Source organism: Crinia signifera, chromosome 1 (assembly GCF_055691185.1).
Source record: "Crinia signifera chromosome 1, ASM5569118v1, whole genome shotgun sequence".
Taxonomy (NCBI): domain Eukaryota; kingdom Metazoa; phylum Chordata; class Amphibia; order Anura; family Myobatrachidae; genus Crinia; species Crinia signifera.
In genome coordinates this window covers 12,621,620-12,636,276 of record NC_139217.1, presented here as the reverse complement: position 1 = coordinate 12,636,276, position 14,657 = coordinate 12,621,620, and the positions used below count along the sequence as shown (strand labels likewise).

Sequence of the window (14,657 nt, the reverse complement as noted above, 5' to 3'; positions counted from 1 at the left end):
TCCTACAGGGGATACACCGGAGGGTGGAGGGGCCGGGCACTCGTGTCTCCCGCGTGACAGCTCCTACAGGGGATACACCGGAGGGTGGAGGGGCCGGGCACTCGTGTCTCCCTTGTCACAGCTCCTACAGGGGGATACACCGGAGGGTGGAGGGGCCGGGCACTTGTGTCTCCCGTGTGACAGCTCCTACAGGGGGATACACCGGAGGGTGGAGGGGCCGGGCACTCATGTCACAGCTCCTACAGGGGGATACACCGGAGGGTGGAGGGGCCGGGCACTCGTGTCCCCCATGTGACAGCTCCTACAGGGGATACACCGGAGGGTGAAGGGGCCGGGCACTCGTGTCTCCCGCGTCACAGCTCCTACAGGGGATACACCGGATGGTGGAGGGGCCGGGCACTCATGTCTCCCGTGTGACAGCTCCTACAGGGGGATACACCGGAGGGTGGAGGGGCCAGGCACTCGTGTCTCCCGTGTGACAGCTCCTACAGGGGGATACACAGGAGGGTGGAGGGGCCGGGCACTCGTGTCTCCCGTGTGACAGCTCCTACAGGGGGATACACCGGAGGGTGGAGGGGCCGGGCACTCATGTCTCCCGTGTGACAGCTCCTACAGGGGATACACCGGAGGGTGGAGGGGCCGGGCACTCGTGTCTCCCGCGTGACAGCTCCTACAGGGGATACACCGGAGGGTGGAGGGGCCGGGCACTCGTGTCTCCCTTGTCACAGCTCCTACAGGGGGATACACCGGAGGGTGGAGGGGCCGGGCACTTGTGTCTCCCGTGTGACAGCTCCTACAGGGGGATACACCGGAGGGTGGAGGGGCCGGGCACTCATGTCACAGCTCCTACAGGGGGATACACCGGAGGGTGGAGGGGCCGGGCACTCGTGTCCCCCATGTGACAGCTCCTACAGGGGATACACCGGAGGGTGGAGGGGCCGGGCACTCGTGTCTCCCGCGTCACAGCTCCTACAGGGGATACACCGGATGGTGGAGGGGCCGGGCACTCATGTCTCCCGTGTGACAGCTCCTACAGGGGGATACACCGGAGGGTGGAGGGGCCAGGCACTCGTGTCTCCCGTGTGACAGCTCCTACAGGAGGATACACCGGAGGGTGGAGGGGCCGGGCACTCGTGTCTCCCGTGTGACAGCTCCTACAGGGGGATACACCGGAGGGTGGAGGGGCCGGGTACTCATGTCTCCCGCGTGACAGTTCCTACAGGGGATACACTGGATGGTGGAGGGGCCGGGCACTCGTGTCTCCCGTGTGACAGCTCCTACAGGGGGATACACCGGAGGGTGGAGGGGCCGGGCACTCGTGTCCCCCGTGTGACAGCTCCTACAGGGGTATACACCGGAGGGTGGAGGGGCCGGGCACTCGTGTCTCCCGTGTGACAGCTCCTACAGGGGGATACACTGGAGGGTGAAGGGGCCGGGTACTCGTGTCTCCCGCGTGACAGCTCCTACAGGGGGATACACCGGAGGGTGGAGGGGCCGGGCACTCGTGTCTCCCGTGTGACAGCTCCTACAGGGGGATACACCGGAGGGTGGAGGGGCCGGGCACTCGTGTCCCCCGTGTGACAGCTCCTACAGGGGGATACACCGGAGGGTGGATGGGCCGGGCACTCGTGTCCCCCGTGTGACAGCTCCTACAGGGGGATACACCGGAGGGGCCAGGCACTCGTGTGACAGCTCCTACAGGGGGATACACCGGAGGGTGGAGGGGCCGGGACATTCGTGTCTCCCGTGTGACAGCTCCTACAGGGGGATACACCGGAGGGTGGAGGGGCCGGGCATTCGTGTCTCCCGTGTGACAGCTCCTACAGGGGGATACACCGGAGGGTGGGGGGGCCGGGCACTCGTGTCTCCCGTGTGACAGCTCCTACAGGGGATACACCGGAGGGTGGAGGGGCCGGGCATTCGTGTCTCCCGTGTGACAGCCCCTACAGGGGATACACCGGACGGTGGAGGGGCCGGGCACTCGTGTCTCCCGTGTGACAGCTCCTACAGGGGACACACCGGAGGGTGGAGGGGCCGGGCACTCGTGTCTCCCGTGTGACAGCTCCTACAGGGGACACACCGGAGGGTGGAGGGGCCGGGCACTCGTGTCTCCGGTGTGGCAGCTCCTACAGGGGATACACCGGAGGGTGGAGGGGCCGGGCACTCGTGTCTCCGGTGTGACAGCTCCTACAGGGAGATACACCGGAGGGCGGACGGGCCGGGCACTCATGTCTCCCGTGTGACAGCTCCTACAGTGGATACACCGGAGGGTGGAGGGGCCGGGCACTCGTGTCTCCGGTGTGACAGCTCCTACAGGTGATACACCGGAGGGCGGACGGGCCGGGCACTCGTGTCTCCGGTGTGGCAGCTCCTACAGGGGATACACCGGAGGGTGGAGGGGCCGGGCACTCGTGTCTCCGGTGTGACAGCTCCTACAGGGAGATACACCGGAGGGCGGACGGGCCGGGCACTCATGTCTCCCGTGTGACAGCTCCTACAGTGGATACACCGGAGGGTGGATGGGCCGGGCACTCGTGTCCCCCGTGTGACAGCTCCTACAGGGGGATACACCGGAGGGGCCAGGCACTCGTGTGACAGCTCCTACAGGGGGATACACCGGAGGGTGGAGGGGCCGGGACATTCGTGTCTCCCGTGTGACAGCTCCTACAGGGGGATACACCGGAGGGTGGAGGGGCCGGGCATTCGTGTCTCCCGTGTGACAGCTCCTACAGGGGGATACACCGGAGCGTGGGGGGGCCGGGCACTCGTGTCTCCCGTGTGACAGCTCCTACAGGGGATACACCGGAGGGTGGAGGGGCCGGGCATTCGTGTCTCCCGTGTGACAGCCCCTACAGGGGATACACCGGACGGTGGAGGGGCCGGGCACTCGTGTCTCCCGTGTGACAGCTCCTACAGGGGACACACCGGAGGGTGGAGGGGCCGGGCACTCGTGTCTCCCGTGTGACAGCTCCTACAGGGGACACACCGGAGGGTGGAGGGGCCGGGCACTCGTGTCTCCGGTGTGGCAGCTCCTACAGGGGATACACCGGAGGGTGGAGGGGCCGGGCACTCGTGTCTCCGGTGTGACAGCTCCTACAGGGAGATACACCGGAGGGCGGACGGGCCGGGCACTCATGTCTCCCGTGTGACAGCTCCTACAGTGGATACACCGGAGGGTGGAGGGGCCGGGCACTCGTGTCTCCGGTGTGACAGCTCCTACAGGTGATACACCGGAGGGCGGACGGGCCGGGCACTCGTGTCCCCCATGTGACAGCTCCTACAGGGGGATACACCGGAGGGTGGAGGGGCCGGGCACTCGTGTCTCCCGCGTCACAGCTCCTACAGGGGGACACACCGGAGGGTGGAGGGACCGGGCACTCATGTCTCCCGTGTGACAGCTCCTACAGGGGGATACACAGGAGGGCGGAGGGGCCGGGCACTCGTGTGACAGCTCCTACAGGGGGATACACCGGAGGGTGGAGGGGCCGGGCACTCGTGTCTCCGGTGTGACAGCTCCTACAGGTGATACACCGGAGGGCGGACGGGCCGGGCACTCATGTCTCCCGCGTCACAGCTCCTACAGTGGATACACCGGAGGGTGGAGGGGCCGGGCACTCGTGTCTCCGGTGTGACAGCTCCTACAGTGGATACACCGGAGGGTGGAGGGGCCGGGCACTCGTGTCTCCCGCGTCACAGCTCCTACAGGTGGGTACACCGGAGGGTGGAGGCGCCGGGCACTCCTGTCTCCCGTGTGACAGCTCCTACAGGTGGGTGTGACGGGAGCCCTGCCAGATGCTGACACCTTATATGCTTATGATGTGTCTTGCAGATGCTGGGCCAGTTCATCGCCCGCGCGGTTGCGGATCATGCTTTGCCGCAGGATTTCCTGGACCGATACAAGGGTCGCGTGGACTGTGAGCATGCACGGTGAGAGCAGTGGGGCGTATTCACCTTATGGCAATGTTTCACCAGCTGGCTAGGTTTTAAGGCTATCCATGTTTGAGAACACATGACCTAATTAGTACGCCAGTCATTTTGGTTTAACCATCTGTCTTTATCGGTAAAGTGGTGCCCGGGGCGCTCAGTGTGAGTAGTGCAGGTGACTGGGGAATCCTCGTGCAAGTCTCCTCACCCCCCCCCATACTTCCCAGAACCCCTAATCTGAGGCTGCCTTGTCTCCCGCCTCAGGGCTGCCCTGGATCGCGCTGCAGTGTTACTAAGAATAAAGCGGGAGATTGTCCGGCTGGATAACGTGTGGGGAGTCGGCGGAGGACAGAGACCTGTCAAACATCTCGTTAAGGAGGTGACCTGTTTGTGCGGTTTAGCCTTTGGTATAGGTGCAGGTAGCGACCATGTCAGTAATGTGCTCTGTGTCTGTCCTGCAGATGAATCTGCTCCTCCAGGAATTCCTGCTCTCCGGTCAGGTGTCCGAGGCTGAGCGCTGCCTGCGGGACCTCGAGGTTCCTCACTTCCATCATGAGCTGGTGTATGAGGTAATCACATCAGTATCGTCTGTTCCTGTGGTGCCACCAATATACACAGCGCTGTACAGAGAATATAATCCTGTCCAGTCCTGTCGCAGGGCTGCGGTGTATTCGCTGTCTATGGGCCCCTGTCACCATTACACAGTCCCTATGAGCTGCGGTGTATTCCCTGTCACCATTACACAGTCCTATGGGCTGCGGTGTGTTCCCTGTCTATGGGCCCCTGTCCCTATTACACAGTCCCTATGGGCTGCAGTGTATTCGCTGTCTATGGGCCCCTGTCACCATTACACAGTCCCTATGGGCTGCGGTGTATTCACTGTCTATGGGCCCTTGTCACCATTACACAGTCCCTATGAGCTGCAGTGTATTCCCTGTCCCTATTACACAGTCCCTATGGGCTGCGGTGTATTCCCTGTCTATGGGCCCCTGTCCCTATTACACAGTCCCTATGGGCTGCGGTGTATTCCATGTCTATGGGCCCCTGTCTCTATTACACAGTCCCTATGGGCTGCAGTGTATTCCCTGTCTATGGGCCCCTGTCACCATTACACAGTCCCTATGTGCTGCAGTGTATTCCCTGTCTATGGGCCCCTGTCCCTATTACACAGTCCCTATGGGCTGCGGTGTATTCCCTGTCACCATTACACAGTCCCTATGGGCTGCGGTGTATTCCCTGTCTATGGGCCCCTGTCCCTATTACACAGTCCCTATGGGCTGCGGTGTATTCCCTGTCACCATTACACAGTCCCTATGGGCTGTGGTGTATTCCCTGTCTATGGGCCCCACTCACCATTACACAGTCCCTATGAGCTGCGGTGTATTCCCTGTCACCATTACACAGACCCTATGAGCTGCGGTGTATTCCTTGTCTATGGGCCCCTGTCCCTATTACACAGTCCCTATGGGCTGCGGTGTATTCCCTGTCGCTATTACACAGTCCCTATGGGCTGCGTTGTATTCCCTGTCTATGGGCCCCTGTCCCTATTACACAGTCCCTATGGGCTGCGGTGTATTCCCTGTCACCATTACACAGTCCCTATGGGCTGCGGTGTATTCCCTGTCTATGGGCCCCTGTCCCTATTACACAGTCCCTATGGGCTGCGGCGTATTCCCTCTCTATGGGGCCCTGTCCCTATTACACAGTCCCTATGGGCTGCGGTGTATTCCCTGTCGCTATTACACAGTCCCTATGGGCTGCGGTGTATTCCCTGTCTATGGGCCCCTGTCCCTATTACACAGTCCCTATGGGCTGCGGTGTATTCCCTGTCTATGGGCCCCTGTCCCTATTACACAGTCTCTATGGGCTGCGGTGTATTCCCTTTCTATGGGCCCCTGTCCCTATTACACAGTCCCTATGGGCTGCGGTGTATTCCCTGTCTATTGGCCCCTGTCCCTATTACACAGTCCCTATGGGCTGCGGTGTATTCCCTGTCACTATTACACAGTCCCTATTGGCTGCGGTGTATTCCCTGTCTATGGGCCCCTGTCCCTATTACACAGTCCCTATGGGCTGCGGTGTATTCCCTGTCTATGGGCCCCTGTCCCTATTACACAGTCCCTATGGGCTGCGGTGTATTCCTTGTCTATGGGCCCCTGTCACTATTACACAGTCCCTATGGGCTGCGGCGTATTCCCTGTCTATGGGCCCCTGTCCCTATTACACAGTCCCTATGGGCTGCGGTGTATTCCCTGTCACCATTACACAGTCCCTATGGACTGCGGTGTATTCCCTGTCTATGGGCCCCTGTCCCTATTACACAGTCCCTATGGCCTGCAGTGTATTCCCTGTCTATGGGCCCCTGTCCCTATTACACAGTCCCTATGGGCTGCGGTGTATTCCCTGTCTATGGGCCCCTGTCCCTATTACACAGTCCCTATGGGCTGCGGTGTATTCCCTGTCTATGGGCCCCTGTCCCTATTACACAGTCCCTATGGGCTGCGGTGTATTCCCTGTCTATGGGCCCCTGTCCCTATTACACAGTCCCTATGGGCTGCGGTGTATTCCCTGTCTATGGGCCCCTGTCACTATTACACAGTCCCTATGGGCTGCGGTGTATTCCCTGTCTATGGGCCCCTGTCCCTATTACACAGTCCCTATGGGCTGCGGTGTATTCCCTGTCACCATTACACAGTCCCTATGGGCTGCGGTGTATTCCCTGTCTATGGGCCCCTGTCCCTATTACACAGTCCCTATGGGCTGCGGTGTATTCCCTGTCTATGGGCCCCTGTCACTATTACACAGTCCCTATGGGCTGCGGTGTATTCCCTGTCTATGGGCCCCTGTCCCTATTACACAGTCCCTATGGGCTGCGGTGTATTCCCTGTCTATGGGCCCCTGTCACTATTACACAGTCCCTATGTGCTGCGGTGTATTCCCTGTCACCATTACACAGTCCCTATGGGCTGCAGTGTATTCCCTGTCTATGGGCCCCTGTCCCTATTACACAGTCCCTATGGGCTGCGGTGTATTCCCTGTCTATGGGCCCCTGTCACTATTACACAGTCCCTATGGGCTGCGGTGTATTCCCTGTCTATGGGCTGCAGTGTATTCCCTGTCTATGGGCCCCTGTCCCTATTACACAGTCCCTATGGGCTGCGGTGTATTCCCTGTCTATGGGCCCCTGTCCCTATTACACAGTCCCTATGGGCTGCGGTGTATTCCCTGTCACCATTACACAGTCCCCATGGGCTGCGGTGTATTCCCTGTCTATGGGCCCCTGTCACTATTACACAGTCCCTATGGGCTGCGGTGTATTCCCTGTCTATGGACCCCTGTCCCTATTACACAGTCCCTATGGGCTGCGGTGTATTCCCTGTCTATGGGCCCCTGTCCCTATTACACAGTCCCTATGGGCTGCGGTGTATTCCCTGTCTATGGGCCCCTGTCCCTATTACACAGTCCCTATGGGCTGCGGTGTATTCCCTGTCTATGGGTCCCTGTCCCTATTACACAGTCCCTATGGGCTGCGGTGTATTCCCTGTCTATGGGCCCCTGTCCCTATTACACAGTCCCTATGGGCTGCGGTGTATTCCCTGTCTATGGGCCCCTGTCACCATTACACAGTCCCTATGTGCTGCGGTGTATTCCCTGTCTATGGGCCCCTGTCCCTATTACACAGTCCCTATGGGCTGCGGCGTATTCCCTCTCTATGGGGCCCTGTCCCTATTACACAGTCCCTATGGGCTGCGGTGTATTCCCTGTCGCTATTACACAGTCCCTATGGGCTGCGGTGTATTCCCTGTCTATGGGCCCCTGTCCCTATTACACAGTCCCTATGGGCTGCGGTGTATTCCCTGTCTATGGGCCCCTGTCCCTATTACACAGTCTCTATGGGCTGCGGTGTATTCCCTTTCTATGGGCCCCTGTCCCTATTACACAGTCCCTATGGGCTGCGGTGTATTCCCTGTCTATGGGCCCCTGTCCCTATTACACAGTCCCTATGGGCTGCGGTGTATTCCTTGTCTATGGGCCCCTGTCACTATTACACAGTCCCTATGGGCTGCGGCGTATTCCCTGTCTATGGGCCCCTGTCCCTATTACACAGTCCCTATGGGCTGCGGTGTATTCCCTGTCACCATTACACAGTCCCTATGGACTGCGGTGTATTCCCTGTCTATGGGCCCCTGTCCCTATTACACAGTCCCTATGGCCTGCAGTGTATTCCCTGTCTATGGGCCCCTGTCCCTATTACACAGTCCCTATGGGCTGCGGTGTATTCCCTGTCTATGGGCCCCTGTCCCTATTACACAGTCCCTATGGGCTGCGGTGTATTCCCTGTCTATGGGCCCCTGTCCCTATTACACAGTCCCTATGGGCTGCGGTGTATTCCCTGTCTATGGGCCCCTGTCCCTATTACACAGTCCCTATGGGCTGCGGTGTATTCCCTGTCTATGGGCCCCTGTCACTATTACACAGTCCCTATGGGCTGCGGTGTATTCCCTGTCTATGGGCCCCTGTCCCTATTACACAGTCCCTATGGGCTGCGGTGTATTCCCTGTCACCATTACACAGTCCCTATGGGCTGCGGTGTATTCCCTGTCTATGGGCCCCTGTCCCTATTACACAGTCCCTATGGGCTGCGGTGTATTCCCTGTCTATGGGCCCCTGTCACTATTACACAGTCCCTATGGGCTGCGGTGTATTCCCTGTCTATGGGCCCCTGTCCCTATTACACAGTCCCTATGGGCTGCGGTGTATTCCCTGTCACCATTACACAGTCCCTATGGGCTGCAGTGTATTCCCTGTCTATGGGCCCCTGTCCCTATTACACAGTCCCTATGGGCTGCGGTGTATTCCCTGTCTATGGGCCCCTGTCACTATTACACAGTCCCTATGGGCTGCGGTGTATTCCCTGTCTATGGGCTGCAGTGTATTCCCTGTCTATGGGCCCCTGTCCCTATTACACAGTCCCTATGGGCTGCAGTGTATTCCCTGTCTATGGGCTGCAGTGTATTCCCTGTCTATGGGCCCCTGTCCCTATTACACAGTCCCTATGGGCTGCGGTGTATTCCCTGTCTATGGGCCCCTGTCCCTATTACACAGTCCCTATGGGCTGCGGTGTATTCCCTGTCACCATTACACAGTCCCCATGGGCTGCGGTGTATTCCCTGTCTATGGGCCCCTGTCACTATTACACAGTCCCTATGGGCTGCGGTGTATTCCCTGTCTATGGACCCCTGTCCCTATTACACAGTCCCTATGGGCTGCGGTGTATTCCCTGTCTATGGGCCCCTGTCCCTATTACACAGTCCCTATGGGCTGCGGTGTATTCCCTGTCTATGGGCCCCTGTCCCTATTACACAGTCCCTATGGGCTGCGGTGTATTCCCTGTCTATGGGCCCCTGTCACCATTACACAGTCCCTATGTGCTGCGGTGTATTCCCTGTCACCATTACACAGTCCCCATGGGCTGCGGTGTATTCCCTGTCTATGGGCCCCTGTCACTATTACACAGTCCCTATGGGCTGCGGTGTATTCCCTGTCTATGGGCCCCTGTCACTATTACACAGTCCCTATGGGCTGCGGTGAATTCCCTGTCTATGGGCCCCTGTCACTATTACACAGTCCCCATGGGCTGCGGTGTATTCCCTGTCTATGGGCCCCTGTCTCTATTACACAGTCCCTATGTGCTGCGGTGTATTCCCTGTCACCATTACACAGTCCCTATGGGCTGCGGTGTATTCCCTGTCTATGGGCCCCTGTCCCTATTACACAGTCCCTATGGGCCGCGGTGTATTCCCTGTCTATGGGCCCCTGTCACTATTACACAGTCCCTATGGGCTGCGGTGTATTCCCTGTCTATGGGCCCCTGTCCCTATGGGCTGCGGTGTATTCCCTGTCTATGTGTCCCTGTCAGGGAGACCCCCTGTATCAGTGTCTCTGTTCCCAGGCCGTGGTGCTGGTGTTGGAAGGCTCGGCTGAGGGACGGGTCCTGATGGCGGTGAAGTTACTGAAGGCATTATGGGAAAGTGGATTAATAACGCTGGACCAGATGAATCGGGTGAGGTGGCGTGTCCTGTCCTGTTACACTGCGTGTGCCCGCCACGCCTGGTACTTACTGTCTGTGTCACACAGGGCTTCCAGCGCGTCTACTCCGAGCTCCCGGATCTCACCCTAGATGTCCCGCTGGCACATAGCGTGATGGAGAAGCTGGTGGATCTGTGTTACCAGGAAGGGGTCATTACCCAGCAGCTGCGAGACCAGTGCCCATCCAGGTGGGTGACGGGGGCATGTCACAGCCCTGGAGCTTGTATGTGTTATGTGTGTCAGAGGGAGGGGTTTAGGTCAGGCCCCATTCCTGTATCACATGTATGTGAGGGGAGGAGCTTAGGACAGGCCCCATTCCTGTATCACATGTATGTGAGGGGAGGAGCTTAGGACAGGCCCCATTCCTGTATCACATGTAAGTGAGGGGAGGAGCTTAGGACAGGCCCCATTCCTGTATCACATCTATGTGAGGGGAGGAGCTTAGGACAGGCCCCATTCCTGTATCACATGTAAGTGAGGGGAGGGGCTTAGGTCAGGCCCCATTCCTGTATCACATGTATGTGAGGGGAGGGGCTTAGGACAGACCCCATTCCTGTATCACATGTATGTGGGGGGGGGGGGGGGGGGGGCTTAGGACAGACCCCATTCCTGTATCACATGTATGTGAGGGGAGGAGCTTAGGGCAGGCCCCATTCCTGTATCACATGTATGTGAGGGGAGGGGCTTAGGGCAGGCCTCCTTCCTGTATCACATGTATGTGAGGGGAGGAGCTTAGGACAGGCCCCATTCCTGTATCACATGTAAGTGAGGGGAGGAGCTTAGGACAGGCCCCATTCCTGTATCACATCTATGTGAGGGGAGGAGCTTAGGACAGGCCCCATTCCTGTATCACATGTAAGTGAGGGGAGGGGCTTAGGTCAGGCCCCATTCCTGTATCACATGTATGTGAGGGGAGGGGCTTAGGACAGACCCCATTCCTGTATCACATGTATGTGGGGGGAGGAGCTTAGGACAGGCCTCCTTCCTGTATCACATGTATGTGAGGGGAGGAGCTTAGGACAGGCCCCATTACTGTATCACCTGTATGTGAGGGGAGGAGCTTGGGACAGGCCCCATTCCTGTATCACAAGTATGTGAGGGGAGGAGCTTAGGACCTGTATCACATGTATGTGAGCGGAGGACCTTAGGACAGGCCCCATTCCTGTATCACATGTATGTGAGGGGAGGAGCTTAGGACAGGCCCCATTCCTGTATCACAAGTATGTGAGGGGAGGAGCTTAGGACAGGCCCCATTCCTGTATCACAAGTATGTGAGGGGAGGAGCTTAGGACAGGCCCCATTCCTGTATCACATGTATGTGAGGGGAGGAGCATAGGACAGGCCTCCTTCCTGTATCACATGTATGTGAGGGGAGGAGCATAGGACAGGCCTCCTTCCTGTATCACATGTATGTGAGGGGAGGAGCTTAGGTCAGGCCTCCTTCCTGTATCACATGTATGTGAGGGGAGGAGCTTAGGACAGGCCTCCTTCCTGTATCACATGTATGTGAGGGGAGGAGCTTAGGACAGGCCCCATTCCTGTATCACATGTATGTGAGGGGAGGAACTTAGGACAGGCCCCATTCCTGTATCACAAGTATGTGAGGGGAGGAGCTTAGGACAGACCCCATTCCTGTATCACAAGTATGTGAGGGGAGGAGCTTAGGACAGACCCCATTCCTGTATCACATGTATGTGAGGGGAGGAGCATAGGACAGGCCCCATTCCTGTATCACAGATATGAGGGGGAGGAGCTTAGGACAGGCCTCCTTCCTGTATCACATATGAGGGGGAGGAGCTTAGGACAGGCCTCCTTCCTGTATCACATATGAGGGGGAGGAGCTTAGGACAGGCCTCCTTCCTGTATCACAGATATGAGGGGGAGGAGCTTAGGACAGGCCCCATTCCTGTATCACAGATATGAGGGGGAGGAGCTTAGGACAGGCCCCCTTCCTGTATCACAGATATGAGGGGGAGGAGCTTAGGACAGGCCCCATTCCTGTATCACAGATATGAGGGGGAGGAGCTTAGGACAGGCCCCATTCTTGTATCACAGATATGAGGGGGAGGAGCTTAGGACAGGCCCCCTTCCTGTATCACAGATATGAGGGGGAGGAGCTTAGGACAGGCCCCATTCCTGTATCACAGATATGAGGGGGAGGAGCTTAGGACAGGCCCCATTTCTGTATCACAGATATGAGGGGGAGGAGCTTAGGACAGGCCTCCTTCCTGTATTACAGATATGAGGGGGAGGAGCTTAGGACAGGCCCCATTCCTGTATCACAGATATGAGGGGGAGGAGCTTAGGACAGGCCTCCTTCCTGTATCACAGATGTATGTGAGGGGGAGGAGCTCAGTGTGTGAGGGAGGAGCTCAGGGGGAGGGGAGGAGTCTGTGTCCTCTGTCTGGTTATATAACCTATGCTGTATATTCCTTTTCTCTTGCAGAGGCCGCAAGCGCTTTGTAAGTGAGGGAGACGGGGGACTTATTAAACAGTGACAAGACTCTGTAACCAGTGACACATGCCAGAGATTGGCGGCAGTCTCACAGGAACATGCTCTATTACACCAAAATAAAGGGATAAAACCTATTGGAACTGATTGGTGTATTAATGAGTTCTGCAGAGCACTGTGCCACGTAGCCGTCCTTCCCTGCAGAGCACTGTGCCACGTAGCCGTCCTTCCCTGCAGAGCACTGTGCCACGTAGCCGTCCTTCCCTGCAGAGCACTGTGCCACGTAGCCGTCCTTCCCTGCAGAGCACTGTGCCACGTAGCTGTCCTTCCCTGCAGAGCACTGTGCCACGTATCCATCCTGCCCTGCAGAGCACTTTGCAACATATCCGTCCTTCCCTGCAGAGCACTGTGCCACGTAGCCGTCCTTCCCTGCAGAGCACTGTGCCACGTAGCCGTCCTTCCCTGCAGAGCACTGTGCCACGTATCCGTCCTTCCCTGCAGAGCACTGTGCCACGTATCCGTCCTTCCCTGCAGAGCACTGTGCCACGTAGCCATCCTGCCCTGCAGAGTACTGTGCCACGTATCCGTCCTTCTCTGCAGAGCACTATGCCACATATCCGTCCTTCCCTGCAGAGCACTGTGCCACGTAGCCATGCTTACCAGAGCACTGTGCCACGTATCCATCCTTCCCTGCAGAGGACTGTGCCATGTACCCATCCTTCCCTGCAGAGTACTGTGCCACGTATCCGTCCTTCTCTGCAGAGCACTATGCCACGTATCCGTCCTTGCCTGCAGAGCACTGTGCCACGTATCCGTCCTTCCCTGCAGAGCACTGTGCCACGTATCCATCCTTCCCTGCAGAGGACTGTGCCATGTACCCATCCTTCCCTGCAGAGTACTGTGCCACGTATCCGTCCTTCTCTGCAGAGCACTATGCCACGTATCCGTCCTTGCCTGCAGAGCACTGTGCCACGTATCCGTCCTTCCCTGCAGAGCACTGTGCCACGTATCCGTCCTTCCCTGCAGAGCACTGTGCCCCGTATCCGTCCTTCCCTGCAGAGCACTGTGCCACGTAGCCGTCCTTACCTGCAGAGCACTGTGCCACATATCCATCCTGCCCTGCAGAGCACTGTGCCACGTAGCCATCCTTCCCTGCAGAGCACTGTGCCACGTAGCCATCCTGCCCTGCAGAGCACTGTGCCACATATCTGTCCTTCCCTGCAGAGCACTGTGCCACATATCCGTCCTTCCCTGCAGAGCACTGTGCCAAGTAGCCATGCTTACCAGAGCACTGTGCCACGTATCCATCCTTCCCTGCAGAGGACTGTGCCATGCACCCATCCTTCCCTGCAGAGTACTGTGCCACGTATCCGTCCTTCCCTGCAGAGCACTATGCCACGTATCCATCCTTGCCTGCAGAGCACTGTGCCACGTATCCGTCCTCGCCTGCAGAGCACTGTGCCACGTATCCGTCCTTGCCTGCAGAGCACTGTGCCACGTATCCGTCCTTGCCTGCAGAGCACTGTGCCACGTATCCGTCCTTGCCTGCAGAGCACTGTGCCACGTATCCGTCCTTGGCTGCAGAGCACTGTGCCACGTATCCCTCCATCCCTGCAGAGCACTGTGCCACGTATCCCTCCTTCCCTGCAGACAGTGACTTACTGCTGTATACAATAGAGGACAAGTACAGGGCACATAACCACAGCTGCATCAGCAGGGGACACTGACATAAGTATCAGGGGCAGAGAACAAGGGATCCGCAGCGCCCTATTACACAGTATATAACCCAGGAGACAGTGACGTCAGGCTGTATACAATAGAGGACAAATACAGGGCACATAACCATAGCTGCATCAGCAGGGGACACCGACATACGTATCACGGGACAGAGAACAAGGGATCTGCAGCACCCTATTACACAGTATATAACCCAGGAGACAGTGACTGACAGCTGAATACAATAGAGGACAAGTACATGGCACATAACCATAGCTGCATCAGCAGAGGACACTGACATAAGTATCAGGGGGCAGAGAACAAGGGATCCGCAGCATCCTATTACAGAGTATATAACCCAGGAGACAGTGACTTACAGCTGAATACAATAGAGGACAAGTACAGGGCACATAACCATAGCTGCATCAGCAGAGGACACTGACATAAGTATCAGGGGGCAGAGAACAAGGGATCC

The 14,657-nt window shown here is 58.0% G+C and overlaps 1 protein-coding gene across 2 annotated transcripts in view; it reads left to right on the top strand.

Moving 5' to 3' along the window:
- Positions 1-12,603, top strand: part of LOC146064167 (programmed cell death protein 4-like) — a 45,030-nt gene extending 32,427 nt beyond the window's left edge. For both annotated transcript variants that reach the window (XM_083177401.1, XM_083177483.1), the window contains exons 6-11: positions 3,830-3,927; positions 4,189-4,303; positions 4,386-4,493; positions 9,878-9,988; positions 10,063-10,202; positions 12,461-12,603. In XM_083177401.1, the coding sequence (XP_083033527.1) occupies positions 3,830-3,927; positions 4,189-4,303; positions 4,386-4,493; positions 9,878-9,988; positions 10,063-10,202; positions 12,461-12,512 (624 nt within the window). In that variant the 3' untranslated portion in view covers positions 12,513-12,603. The remainder of the gene's footprint in view (positions 1-3,829; positions 3,928-4,188; positions 4,304-4,385; positions 4,494-9,877; positions 9,989-10,062; positions 10,203-12,460) is intronic.
- Positions 12,604-14,657: the final 2,054 nt, after the last annotated feature.